This window comes from Strongylocentrotus purpuratus, unplaced genomic scaffold (assembly GCF_000002235.5).
Source record: "Strongylocentrotus purpuratus isolate Spur 01 unplaced genomic scaffold, Spur_5.0 spur5_scaffold_3, whole genome shotgun sequence".
NCBI lineage: Eukaryota > Metazoa > Echinodermata > Echinoidea > Camarodonta > Strongylocentrotidae > Strongylocentrotus > Strongylocentrotus purpuratus.
The window spans coordinates 28,814,826-28,830,486 of NW_022145609.1; the positions used below are offsets into that span (position 1 = coordinate 28,814,826).

The 15,661-nt window shown below is 35.3% G+C and overlaps 1 protein-coding gene across 1 annotated transcript; it reads right to left on the reverse strand.

Annotated features, from left to right (window-relative positions):
* Nucleotides 1-647: 647 nt before the first annotated feature.
* LOC762976 lies at nucleotides 648-14,972 on the reverse strand. Its single transcript, XM_001198807.4, has 4 exons — nucleotides 14,440-14,972; nucleotides 13,779-13,888; nucleotides 3,238-3,333; nucleotides 648-1,663 (listed from the first exon to the last, which is right to left on the reverse strand). The coding sequence occupies exons 1-4, from the start codon at nucleotides 14,695-14,697 to the stop codon at nucleotides 1,339-1,341; spliced, it is 789 nt and encodes a 262-aa protein (XP_001198807.3). The 5' UTR covers nucleotides 14,698-14,972; the 3' UTR covers nucleotides 648-1,338.
* Between the last annotated feature and the right edge of the window lie 689 nt (nucleotides 14,973-15,661).

Sequence of the window (15,661 nt, forward strand, 5' to 3'; positions counted from 1 at the left end):
ATTGCACATCATCTTTTATTAACCTGCATAGCTACACTGTAAAAAAAAAGTTGACAAATTTTGTCCAATAATTGGGTTATTTTCTCCCAACCGTTTACTATATGAAGTTACCTCATGAAAGGTAAAAATAGGTTGGTAAGGTGTTCCTGAGCAAATCGATGTTGGGCAAATGTCGTCCAACGATTGGGTTATTTCCTACCAACCATGTAGTTGCCGATGAAATAATTAGGTAATGTTATTGGGCAAATTGAAGTTGGGCCATTTTTGTCCAACATTTAGGCTATTTTCTCCCGACCCGGTTTTTAATACATGTATTTACCCAATTAAATGAATATTTTGTAGAGTGTAGATATACCATGGGAGAAATATTTTGCAGTTCGAAAGGTCACAGGGTACATTAAATTTGAGTTCAGAGCTTCAAGATTAGATAATTATTGTGCGGATATATGACGGAAGGAACTGAGCAGCTCAAAACAGCACTCCGAGCTTCCGATACCAAATATGAGATGATTCCCACGCTACTATTGTATTCAAAAACACTATATTGTTCCAGAGGTTACCCAGATTATTTGGTATTAAAATAAAGAAAATATAATCATACGTAAACAGAGACGTTTTAAAGTGCAAAGTATGGAAGAAAAAAAAACTTTTTTAAGAACTTATGATTACCGATTAAGACATTAAATGGAACGTGGGTAGGTCAATACACAAATGTGTTCAGTATACAATGAGTTCATCAGACTATTTAACAGGATATTGTATTGTTAGCAAAGAAGAAGGACAACATTCTTTAAAACTGAAGAGAAATATTTATATTTTCTTTGGGGGCAATGCAGAACACTCTGTTTAAAAGTAGTTTGGTTAGTGATATTATACGATGGTAAACCTTAAGAAATCGATGATAACGTTATTTAAATAAAATATGGACAATTTAAATCGCATTTATTAGGACAATTATTTCAAAATAAATGTTTGCACATGGAACTTTCATCATAATGTGTAGAACGTGTCTTATTAAAACAATATGGCGACAGGGACAATCGCGGACAATCGTATAACATCGTCCTGATTCGTAATTGTCTTCTCTCTATTATTTTGTTGTAATAAATGTGCACTCCGCTGCCGGCTATTTCTAGTTTAAACATGAAATGAACAGTCGAAACATCGACTTGGATGATATGCGCACTTTAATCCTTAAATTAAAATAGACACACTTTATTAATTACATGGTAATTTTGATCTTATAGAGTGCAATGGGCTTAATGACGAATACATTCAATTTCTTAAATTAACACTACATTCGCCGTGCACATACTAATGCTGCTGACGTGTGAGCGATCATACCACGGCGTTGCTGCCATTGTTCTTGTTGCCGCAACATTTCCTGAAGCAACAGAAGCAACAGCAGCAACAGACAAAGTTGATAAGAAGGATAGAGCCGACGACACTGACGATGATGATAAGCCACACCTGGGAGGTGTCGAGAGCACCAAAGGACGCCTTACAACACGACGGTGTTGAGCAGCATGGATCAGGACAGGTGTTATTGGTCGCTAAACAGTTATCGTTGATCATGCCGCAGCAATCAGCTGGGCAACCCTCGGGTGTTTCCGTTGCATCATCACACTGACCATCACCACAGAAAGAGGCATCTACCGAGGATCTAGAGAGATAATGATAATAATTTGTATTTGTATTTATTAACATTTATTTCCTTCTCAACAGTACAATATGAATCACGATGTATAAATATATTATGTAACAATCATTTCAACATAGAGTATACAGTAAATAATTCAGATACGGAAGGAGGCGAATACCCGGAAAGTATAGCTTGAGTTGGGAACGCCCATAATAAGTTAACACAGTTACCGAGAGAATATTATAGATATTATTATGAAAATTACATTTTATATAACAGAACGTTGATAGGAAAGAAAAAATAGTAAATGGAAGAGGAACAAAAAAATGAGAAGAGAATTGGGTATAGGAAGGCATGCTTACTTATAAGGAGAAAGTAAATTAGCGCTTTGAGATGTCATCTATACATAAAGCATGTGTTAATGGTACTGTCCCATTTGCAGGCCCCAAAAATGAAAAAGTTAAATCCCAACGTCATTTGAAAGACAACACTAATTTTGAGGAAGAAAATTATAACTAATTTATTCAGAACCTTTTACTGAATAGTCGTACGTTTTGTGCTGCACAAAGATTCAATCAGTTTAATTTTGGTCATCACAAGAAGTGATGTAGACAAATGATCATGAACCCTGTATAGCTCATTTTATGTATGTTATCACCAAAGAAAAATGAAGTCAATCAGTCACTCAATAGTGTCTGACATTGAAGTCTATAAAGTAAACGGGTTTTCTTGCATAATTTGAATACTAGGACACTGCTAATGTTTACATTTCACAGATAGGACATACATGACATATTCATAATTCCTGCAAAGTTCTACAAAATTTGATGTTGGCTGCAAAAGGGACATAGTATCTTTAAGAGATAAATGATGTACAACTTTCTAAGCAGTGACAATGTGAGTTCTATTAATGTATATAGTTTCAGAAGAGGTATGCCTTCAAAATCTCTCTGAACTGTTTTACTGTTGATGGTTTCAGTTGAGGAGAGAGCCTGTTCCAGAGTGTATATCGGAATTTATCAAAGAGATACATTATATAAAGATATAGGAAATCTAGAAGAAACCTTCAATCTCACTAAAAGCTTCCTTTTGATCAATAACCAACGTTGATTTATATGCATTCTCTGACAGTTTCAATCATAAGTATAAAGGATTGTGATACGTTTTGGTTGTAGGGAAACTATACAAAACAACTTATTGAATCGTTTTATATTATAATGATAGAAAAAACAAGAAAGGGAAAGAAAGGGGGTAATGACAGATTAAACGTAGAGGGAGATGGAAGAGGAGATAGATAACAAATTTTTAAAAAAATGAAAAAGTCATTTAAGGACTGGGACGAGCTACCTCAGATCATCGTCGAACTGCCTTCTTTGGAGCAGTTCAAGGTGGCTCTTGAAACAATTTAGTTCCCTTTTCAGGAACTGTACCGAATAGAGCTGTATATAACAACTCTATGCTTTACCCTCATCTAGATGCTGAACAGGCGTTGATGAGTATTACCATAGAAGTGGAAGTAGAAGAAGGAGGAAGGTACTGAAAGAGATGAAAGAGAGACGGAAAGAGGGAGGAGAGAGTGATGAACGAAATCTTACCCTCTTTTTTCTGCTTCAAATGGACATACTCCTAGGAAACATTCCGTCCACTTGAAACATGACTCAGATGTCAACCACTTCCATCGTTCGTCACATCTAAAATGATAAAACAGCAAATGAGATTTCATGAGAAAACAATATACAATTGAGATTGCCTTGAATATTGAAATATTAAAATGATAGGAAGGAATTCCTTGAATGCTGTGAGCGCCGAAATCGGCTGCCTGGCAGAGCCGGTGTAATAGTTGGAGCGCCTTGAGCACCATGCATGGTGGATGTGTGCGCTTTATTATAACTGAATATCCAATATTAGTATTAGTATTATTATAAACAACATCGGTCTACAACATTTATCTCAACACTATTCATCGAGAAGATGTATAATGAAAAAGATATAGCAATGGTAGATAAAGAGGGAGGCCGGATAGGAGAGAGAGAGAGAGAGCATAACACTGCTGAAGAAGTTTTCCTTAATCGAAAGAGCTTGGTAATGAGGTATGTACAATTAACTCTTAATCCGAGATACGAAATAACATAACAGAACCATTCACATATCCATGCAGGCATCTCATGTTCTTACTTCAACGTGACGATAGATGGTATGTGCCTAGCCCAGAATACGAAGTGAAATCTCTCCAAAGTATCACATTCTTGCAAAGATGTCAGATATCCCTGAAAACTGTATCTGAACTGAGGGATAACTTACCCAAGAATGGATTTAAAGTGATGTATATTACATGGTTTGGTCATAGAGAGACAATACACGTCAGCCCACAACTGATATACACGCCCCCTTTTAAACAAGTACAACAAAAAACATAACAAATTGAACAAGAGAACTCTTGTGCTAATGTTTCCCTTGTAGTTTGGTTAAAACCTTTATCCGTCGTTAATCTTTTGAAAGTGAAAGTCTTTACGGATATCTGTCAAAATTTGACAAGATAGGTACATCCGTTGACCGTGTACTAAACCCATTTATTGATCAGTTGTCAAAACACCGTGTACCTGGGAAGCTGACGAAGTACAATCAATTTGGTCCAGGCTTTTCCTTTTCATGTTGAAGGTGCAGCACGACGTGTTAGTTATAAGGTCAGATCGTGGGCATGAAACCTTTATGGACCTACGATGAGACCCTGCAGAATGATGATTGTACAGCTTTTAAGCAGCTCTTCAGTACTGTTTGGCCGCGGTCCATAGACTGGTACAGGGGATTTTCCCTTAAGTGTATGTTCTCTTGAATATTAACGCCCAATCAACCCCCCCCCCCCCCCCCCCCACCACGACCACCGCCGCCAAACACCTAAAAAGTTGCTTCCATTCTTTTCACGAATCGACCGATGATTGAATGATGAAGATCAAAATGATTGTCAAGTAAATCAGATACAGGGTATATACGTAGGTACTACACGTTTGCTTAATGGGAAGTTCTTTAGAGCATCTTTCTGCACTTTCAACTTTTAAGTTTTCTTCTTCAAATCAATAATAAGAATGATATCAATAATAACGAAGTCATTTATATAGCGCTTTTACACTCGGTTTCAAACGCCTTATAGAGTTCAAACATAATATCATATCAGTAGCAAGAATTAACCATAATCATTGAATAAGATAGTTTTGAGAGCCTAGTCTCAAAAACTTAATTAAGGAGACAAGCTGACAGTCTACAGATAAATGGAATACTCCAATGAATTGGTAATGAATAGAGGCATGAACGAAACGAGGAAATAATTCAATTTCTACTAAATGATCAGATTGCACCATCGTGATAGGGTCCATCTATGGTACCATTGAGGTTCAGTCAAGATGTGCTTACATCGTGTTGTACATCTGTCATTTCCCATGGAAATACGCATGCGCGGAAGCAATCAGTCAGCTATGTGTCATCGCTAGAGTTAGTACTTCCGTCAACTATTTCCCGTTGAGGTCATGATGGTTTGTCGGAAGGTTGGATTTGTCCAGGAAAAAATATTTTTTATCTTCAGCTCTTCAAAGTAAAATGATTTTAGGGAAGTGGTATGCGAACATGTCTAAACTTGAAAGTTGTGCCTTGTACTAACATTTTGTCAATTCACCAATGTATGTAGTGGGTCAAGGGCGAAACAGGCCTCTATGTGTCATATGTACATTAATATAAATGAACTTAAGTTTTTATACCATATTCGAACTGAGAAACCAAAAATCGTTATTGAAACATAAACTAGTGAATATATGGAGAAAGAAAAAAAGAAAAATTATCTCCCTTAACGGCATTGAAAATGACAACCATATTTTGCTATCTAGCTCTAAATTGAAACCTATAAAATTCGTTCGTGGAATGCATAAATTCATGTAAATTTATGTAGACAGAGAGACTTTCGGACGAGTAAGACATTCAGTTATACTTGATATACACTGGGTTACATACTTCAATTAATATTACAAATCTTAAGAACCCTGAGGCTAGTCAAATATGTTTCTTCTTTTTCTATTTGAATTGTTAGCTACGTGAATCTATTCCAACTATTACAAAACATGTTGGAAGTTCAAAGCCAAACTTAAACATCGTCATTCAGTTTGTCAAATAGAATTTTATCTAATATATTTTCGAAATACCTGGCGTTTATGTCTGTTTGCGTAATGAAATAGACGCAATGAAAAATTCTCCATTTTTTTTGTTCTTGCTTGGTTATTTTACCGCCAAAACGGTCCGATGTTATGGAAATATTTTCAATACACGTTGAATACTAGTTTTCACCCTTTAATGGTGTATGATGAATATTGTAACCGGTCCGATGTTATGGAAATAATTTCAAACAATGATTAGACACACCCTTTAAGCCCCCACTGTCCTACTTGTAGCTACTTACTCCCTCTATATAGAAAACTTCCCCAATCGGTGCCTGTTGGTCCCCATGATCCTCTTTTTCTTATGTTAATTGAGAGCTAAGTTAATGAGATAGCCACCTGTCAGTGACCTCGCTGTGTGGTCTAATCCCTTCTGGCCCAGTAGTATTGACGGTCTTTAATGGTGTATGATGAATAAATGTAACCGGTCCGATGTTATGGAAATAATTTCAAACAATTATTAGGCACACCCTTTAATGGTGGATGATGAATGTAACTATGTGAACGGGATGAAGTGCGTTAACATAGAAGAGAAGAAGTAATTGAATTGAGATATCAGGTGGAAACACCCTTTCCTGCTCTTGCGCTGGCTCATACTAAGGGGGAGGTTTGACATTTATAGTAACCATGGTTACAGACAAGCTAATTCTATATGAGGAGGCTGTGAATGAGGTTGGCAGTTAACTCACTGGAAACTGGACCGGCATTTCTACCCCCTCCATTTTGGGCAGCCCCGTCGAAGTATGAGTACAAGTGTATCAAACCGTTTGACTTAATCCCTTCTAGAATGGTTATAGGCCGAACGATTAATTAAGTTTTTTTTTGCTTTCACGGTCAAAATTATTTGCCTAAACTAATATATACAAATGTAACATGCATAATTACTCACATAATTCTCAATTCACAAACGAATATTTTTTTATAGTTTTTTTTCAATTTTTAAATGAAATGTAAAGCTATGGGCTTTTGATGTAAACTCGCATTTTTAGTTTTTAAACTTTTTGACAAGTCTTGAATAAAACCTCATTTGAATTGAAAATACCATTTTGTCCTCAATTTGCCTTGGGTAAGGGCACTAAAATCGGGCTCGTGGGGTAAAACAAAGTAGGATACTAAAAATTATACACCGTTGTTGGTGAAAAGGGCACCTATGACATCAGAGCCTCATGACATAGTTGCCAATTTGTCTCCATTAGATAGTGATCTTCACATCATTAAATCGTTCATAACATTTTTCATATTAGTTATCTGATTTCCCTCAAATATTTTGTGATCAATTTCTCAGATTTTTCTGATTAAGTGTTCTTATTGTATTATTACCCTGCAGAAATCTACAACGTTTGTTTGGTATATGTTTGCTTACTTTTCATAGTTGTCATTTAATACATGGAATAAAACAGAGCTGCCTTTATCATTTCAAACTTTCATTTTTATCTATTATGGATTTATGAGATTTGGTCTAATGTAGTAATTAAGTTTATTTTTGTTTATGAAAAATTGTTATAGTGTCTTGGTTTTATGAGTTTTGGCCAAAATTGGAATGTAATATCTTAAGCAATAATGTTATTAATATACCAGGACAAAGAATTATAATTCGTTGGATGCTGGATACCATCATGTTATTATGAATACAAACTCTATAGCGAGCCTGCTAAATCTACTTTATTTGTGATTGTTTAGGTCGTTGTTGCCGGCTAGCTGTATATTTTGTTGATTTTGAATAACGGAAATCAGTTAATTAAGTGACGTAACCAATTATAATACACATAGTACATGTATATCTGAATTTCTTAAATTTGTATTTGTGCCAATTTGTTTGTTAACAACTTGTTTAATTTGGCTAGATGTCATATGAATTCAATTGAACACTTTTAGAACGTAATTTGTAACCAAATTCAAGAACTACACTTTATCAGAACGTAGCAGTACTCGTAAGGAATAATCTAATTAAGACCTGTCTTTTCAAATTATGATTATCGATAAAGACGAAGGGAAGTGCTAATACCATCATGCCAGTAATATAGAAAATATCACGTTTAATTCCTGCGTCATGGAAACTGTTTCCATAGGAACATATAACATGACATTAACCTTGATCACGAAGAAGGATGTGTGCAGTTGATTGAAAATGTATACATTTGTCATAGCAATAAAGAAAAGGTATGATAGGTTAGGTGGAGGGGTGATAGGACAGATAAGGTGTAAACTTCCCACCACAACCCCTTCCACATACACACCAATATCCATATATTAAACGGATCCTAATAATATACGAGTTGCAAACAGAAGCTAACTATTAGTTTTTTATAAATGTGTTGAAAATTACTTTTTGGAAAACATACTGAAAGAACTAAAAATATGCAGTCTAGCAAATTTGCCCGGCAAAGATTATGGTCAAAGTCATTCTTCTCCGTGATCTTAATTTCATGGTAATTGAAAGATGATAAAGGTTTAATAAAGCATTTAGATGTAAAATATTATGTTGATGATGTTGGTGATGTTTAATAAAAATCATTATTTTAACTGCTTCCTTATTTTTTCACCTGTATTTGGATTAGGTGCTGTCGTTCCGGTTGCGTGCATAGAAGGTGATCATTGGTGTTACTCGAAGAAAGGTGTGTTACTGTCCCCTAGTTGTTTTAATATCATATACTTATTGCTTTAAAATGTATAAATGTATTTTTCCAACATTAAACGAAAATATGATTGATCAAGTTTCGGCTGCTTTTCATATGATCTGCACAGACATGTTTTAACTAATGTGGCTGTATATCAATGTAAAAAGAGAGAAGAAAGTATGAATAAACTTGAACTGAATATCAATGCAGTCACTTCATCTGTGATGTTCTAAGAATATATTTAATACCACATATTTATTTTATACGAATATTCTTTAAAACCAGTCGATTTTCTTGACCATTATTTACTCTCCTTGGTCCGTCAACATATTGCACACCTACCGTTGGTGCACATAATGTAAATCAGTCTATATTTGTTAACATAATGGCAACTAGATGGGTAACAAACTCTAAACAGCATCAAAAATAGTAAACACAACAAGAAAAAAAAACTAATGAAAATGAAACGAGGATGAAGGGTCTGCGTTCATTATTAAGCATGAATTTTGAATGTGTGCCAATATCCGTATCATTAATCTTACGGAGGCTTGTGTTTGGTAAACTTCCTTTTCCCTTTTAAAATGGTTTCAAAGTAAAGAAGAGATAGTAATACCGATATCGCTACGGATATTACTTAGCATTGTGACGCAACGGCTCGTCATGACAGTAATAGATAATTGAAGTGACCGTATCACCTCTATAGGGTTAAATTACATGATTAATAATTGGACTTTGAAAGAGGATTTACTTGCTTGGGCTATAGTTTTCTATCATTTTCTTTTGTGGTATTCATCGAAAGACAAGAATAGCATTAAATGATGACATGAAAGAAAAGAGATGATTCAGCGAAGTAGATGTAACTGAAAAGAAAGAAAAGAAGGAATGAAAGAGAGAAAGAAAAGAGAAAAAGACTAGACAGAGAAAATACAGAGATAACATAAATCAAAGAGAGAGAGAAGAGAGAGAGAGTACAAGAGAAAATCAATCTCTTTTATTATTATTTTCATAAAAGTCCTGTGGAAGGAAAAGACAAATCTTAATCAAGTTTAATATCGATAGAATGTTCAAATTTGTTCTTGAGAGACAGACTGATGATGACATAATTCATGTTAAACCACATCAACAGACCTTTCATTCACTATGCATGGCCTAACACACGTAATCACTTTAATCACACTTTTCCTGTCCGTTGCTACATGGATTGAGTAACGTCTGCATGCTAGTACACAGTCTAGTACGCGATGGAACTCCGTGCACAGGAGAATCGCGTTTGTGACAGTGTATTACCTACTTATTCAAAATTTGAGTTACTTTAAATCCGATAGTTTGGCCAGGAGGGATGAGACCTCTCTGAAAGGTCACTGACAGGTGGTTATCATATGAGCTCTCAATTAACATAAGAAAAAGGGGATCATGGGGGACCAATGGTCACCGATTAGACATTGTTTGCTATATAGAGGGCGCAAGTAGCTATAATTAGTGCAGTGTGGCTTTAAGCAAAGATAATTTTGCTACAGGTGATAACTGATAAGATATTGATGAATTACTTTTTTACAGACTATGGAATTCCTATATCATCGCATTTTCGTAAATAAGCAATGAGCGTTTTCAGTCGGCCTTCCCGGGAATACACCGTGTGACGAAGATCGACATCAAATACAATAACAAAAGCTGTATATTATAGCAGAATGATTCTTATCATTATAACATGCTACAATAATTATCGAACAAAATTTATAATTGTCATTCAAACACACGGAAATGACAAAAACCAATTGAACTATAAATAGATCATTTCAGTTGTTTTTGGTATTGACACCATGGATATGGTCTCACCTCACAGTCCTGTTAACAATTAAACTAGTTTGATTGTGCAGATTTTCTTTTTGAGTGCACAGTCATGTTCGCTGTAGTTGGCAACTTTTACAAATTGGCTGCAGTTTATGACAAACATGTTTTTACTACCTAATTATTAGTTGTACCACGGCATAAGCTCAGTCCTTAAACCATGAAAGCTGAGTCATATTTGACCTTGTCTTTTAAAGGAGACATCCAATACAAACTAATGTTGCTCCGTTTCGGATTCGAATCACAGAAAACATTACATGCAGACTTATAACTTGACATTTCAATTGATTTATTGATTATCAATCAATTCCAAAGAAATATGTACTTGTAAAGCACCCCCTTGCTTTCATAGGGAAGAACAGATGGGTTATCCAGCCATGACTGATTCACTATACCATTGATTTTACTATGTACATGCATTTTCCTTGTATTGTTTGTAATATTGTGATATGGAAAATAAATAACAATATCAATACCAATATTCCTTTCGATATAAATTGCGTATACCCCGACAATATTTATTAACGATTGAAGAGTGTTTAATTACCACTAAACCATATTAATAATGTTCATATTATTAAGATTTGGTTTCTTCTTAAAAACTGTTAGTATGGTTCTATATCTGAAACGGAAACCGCTGACATAAAGTATTTTGGAAATCTTTCGTTTTCCCCTATTCTGTTTGTCTCGTATGTTATAGTTGAAATTTTCACCTAATCACCTTTTTACATGTTTTTTTTAATAATGTCTATACTTGTGCAGTCGCGTTTTACATTTAATTGTTTTTTATATGTAATACATTTAAATGTTTATCATGGCCTTGCTAATATCAGCTCTCAGTTGATGGCAGGCTTTTTAATCATGTATATTTAAATAAACTGAAACCAAAACATACCGCAAACCAACAGGAAAAGATATTTTCATTTCATTTCTTGTTTTCTTTTTTTTTCTCGTTTCGGTAAGTAATTTTAGTAAGCAATCATAATTGGTGAGGTAAAGTCTAGAAAAACAGCATGAGTTGACATTCGGCCTGAATAGTTGTTTGTCAAATCGGTTGAGACGGGAAATGCTTAATAACCCCTGATTTCCAACTCACTTTCTGAACAGCATGTATGCTCTCGTCTAAAAGACTCACAAATAATGTGTGTTGCTTGCCAAACCTCTCAGGCAGGCACTAACGATAACTTCACAATTTGACAACAAATTGGAGAATGTACCCATAGTTTAAAGTCTAAATTATTTTTCTTAGATATGCATATTTATTAATGCCTAATATCAATCGCTACAACATACTCCCTTTCTCTGTACACTTTCTAACGATTTACGTGTACAGAGGCTACAGTGAATTCCCATTGATCATAATTAATTATAAAAATTCCCAAAGCCGTTTTCAAGTTTACTGAAGATTAGAATTCAAAGGAAATAATTATACACTTGAAGCATAATTATAATATCACATCTAGAGATGGAACATTGTGCATATTCTCAGACGGAGAGACAACTAGCAAAACTAACGTAAATGTAAACTGATAATTATCAATAATGAATGAATGTTCTGTAAACTTCAAGTTATATTGTAGATCACCAATAGTATAGTTCGAAAGTTGTCCTGGGATTTAAATCACGTGCATATTAATTCAATGATCCTTATGATTATAGGCTGTCCATTTAGAAAATCCATCGTAAAAACAATTGTTTTTGTTCGGATGCGAGAATCAATCACTTATAGCACGGAAGTATAGGAGCTGGTCAGTCATCTGACCTGTCACTACCGGGCATTATCAACTAACAATGGCTATAGTATGTGGGGAGAGAGAGAGGGAGAGACAGACAGAGAGAGAGAGAGAGAGAGAGAGAGAGAGCTAAGTTATTATTATTTTTTAAAATCATGAATAAAAAAGAACCGGAAAAACTGTGTAGAAATATCTTTTCACCAGCTGAACGGAGAATGATCCCACTATAATGCAGAAAATTGACGCAAAATAGAATATGAATGTCTAGCCTTCGCATTTGAATCATCTTAACTAATGTGGTCTTATTATCACCATACGAGTCGGTATTCCATACTTTTTCCACAATAACAGACAGTCATATGCAAGAGTTTTGGAATTACGTCATCACAATTCGTTGTATAAGGAATAACACCCCCCCCCCCCTCCCTCCGTCTACATGTTATCTAGAGAAAGAGATGACAACGATGCTCATGTTGGTGGGTAGACAAAACAAAATAGTGGGTGTAAAATCGGATCTGAACAACTTTGTGTCATGTCCTTTCAATGATGATCAGAGAATGCTGCAAAGCAAAAGGAAGTCAAATCTTTTGAGTATGTCATCCATTGTGAACTCCTATTAGCACCTGTCACGAAGGTGTGTGTGTTATTTCCTTTACCAGTGATCATGGAAATTATGGATGAAAGGGATGATTATTTACCCGACTGCTAAGAAAGCATAAATGCTTGTAAGTGAGCAACCAGACGGCCGATGGCTGTAGGTCCTCTCCGAGGGACCTGATAGTGAGGATTAATGCCTTACTAAAGGGCACTAGCGCATCGACTTTGTTTCTAACCCGAATTACGAGACCACTACTCAACCGACTGAGCTATCGCGCCTCCTCATGGAGGTTTTGTTATGGTTTTCATTGAGACGTGGATTTCGTAGATATTGATGTATGTTCACTTGAAAAGCAAGTGAGCAGATAGAAATATTGACTCTATATTCAGCTTCAATAAGTTCTGACTATCACGATACGTTTCATATAATTATATGTCTACATAACTGTGGTAATGGAACGGCTATGAGAACAGATAGATAGATAAACTGATTTATACGTCAAAACAAACGCGATGTCTGCGATCCGAAATCAGTCATCGTGGCGAACCACACTTTAAATGACTAATAAAGAAATCACATAGTCTTGTTCGCTGTAAAAAAAAAAAAAACACACAACAACAACGAAATTAAACACACGAAAAACACAAAATATTTTCTTGCCAAAAGTGTGGAGGAAAAAGACTATCCCGAATACTAAAGAGAGCTGAAATATGAAATGTTATGCCATTAGGTTATTTCGTAGAACACGTACGGAAATAGGCCCAAGTCCCCCTTTTTTCATTTATAGATATTGATACAATTGATGAATTTCGTTCACGCTTCCACCAATCTAAAATGTCTGCTTTGTTTCAGAGAATTTTGCTTTCAGGGTTCAATTTCCTTTTAAATGTAAACCGAAACGACCTGATATTCGTTTTCAAGCAATTGTGTATCTTCATGAATATGAGCACATCGACAAAGAAGTAATTGATTTATGATATAGGTTGCGTTATGCTACGGTCACAAAGGTTCGTACGAACGATAATTTCGTACGAATCTCCCTGTTTTTCCATTGTCTTCCCGAATTTCCATTGTCTGAAAATCGTTCGTACGGCGTTCGTAGCAGTTCGTAATGGCATTTGTGACCGAGGCTTTACTTACCGTTTTCTAGCGTTAAGTTCGCCTGTGATTCCCCCGCAGTAGAAGGCTTTGGTCTCGTTCAATGTCGCATAAGTTTTCCGCGCAGGGTCACAGTCCCAATTTACCACTTCCTATAACATAAACAATTTTGAAACAGACAATCATGAGATTAATAATAAGTATATCATTAGACTTTTTTACGATCAAATAAAGTCAAAATTAAAAACTTGTTTCGTGCATGTGTGTATAAGAACATATCCTTATTGCTTTCGGGTTTTTTCATGAAGTTTTCAATATTTATTTATTCATGGTTGATTGTGGTGATCATGGTCCTGGTCATGCCTGAATTAAATGGAATCAATTCAAAATTTGACCAACTATAAGATAGGCATAGGTTTTTGATATCAATGGATGTACAACGAAATAATTGATATTCGATGTCTGTTATAGGCCTATCCATGATTCACACAGATCTTTTCATCATTTACATACTATTTACAAATGATATAATAATGTATATTACGTGTACTCAATCAACAAATTTAGAAATCTTATCGGGAATTGACGATTAAGTGAATTCACGTCAGCCTTTTATTAATCATAATATATTTTTCTTGTTATCATCTGTATACATTTACTTTTGCTCCTCTCTGAAATTAATTTAAGTGATGATAATACTAACCGTTGGTCCAGTAATAGTTGTTCCCTCACAGCAAGCATAATAATAAGAATCATCTCCAACCAGTGTTAATGAGGATACTTTACATGTAGGGGTAGCTGGTGTAGTTGGTCCAGTCGATCCAGTCCTTAAAGCCAACGTCCCAGTCCTCTCTGTTCCTGCACCCCGTTTCTTAATATCACCTTCATTCTCTGTCGCATCCAGCAAACACACATATAGTGTAAACACTAAAATAACTGAGCTCCAAGTCCGAAACAACATGGCGACGTTTACTGATTACTTCGCAATTAGTACAGATATGTTGAAATCTCCAAACAGTGTCCAAGATTTAAGCTAACTTTTCGAAGAAATAGTTCTCGGTGAAATTATGACTGAAATATTGTTTTTCTCGCTGTAGAATCAAGACGGGAAGTTTGATTTTGGAAATAGAATAAATAAGAATGAAACACCTGTTAAAATCCTTGGAGAAAGTAGAAGTATGTTGATTGCATTGCGTTAGGGCTAAGACTATATACTCAACGGGTACAGAAAGGGTTCACCCAAGTACCGTAGAACTAGCTGAAAAGTGACTAAACTCATCGACCAATCAGCGCACAGGGATCACGGAAACGGCGGGGATAGTCAGTTTGTTGAGGGAAGCCAGCAGGCTACTTCGGATATGACATGATAGTGCGCATGTCATAGATATCCTGGCGATCAAACACTGCCGGGCCAAATATGCACCTTTACCTACATTTCACCCGAGGTGAGTTGCTAAAATAATATCCTAATAATCAGCAATATTAAACTGGAACCATGAATCATAATTCATTCAGGAATTAAGCCATAATAAACTTTACTGGTGATGTAGACAAACAACAATATTTGATACTTCATTGATTTTGAGAACTTGTGCTTGATTCATTTTGGCTCAAATTTACACCTTATTTGATTTGATTTGATTTCATTTGATTTATTGGTTTCTGCATCTTTCTTTTTTTTACATCATATATTTTCATGAACATAATACGGTTTGATACAATATTTTAAGTGTATATAATTTTATACAGATAATATACGAAATTAAACAAATATATTGAATGCATAATGAACATACATTAGATGCATGAGGGCTACAGAGCAAAGTAGCTTGACGTGCCCGCAGCCCTCAACTTATGAGACTAACATTTCCTTCAACTTCCGGTATAAAACAAAAAGCGATTTGTTTTCTCGGTTTTAGCCCAAC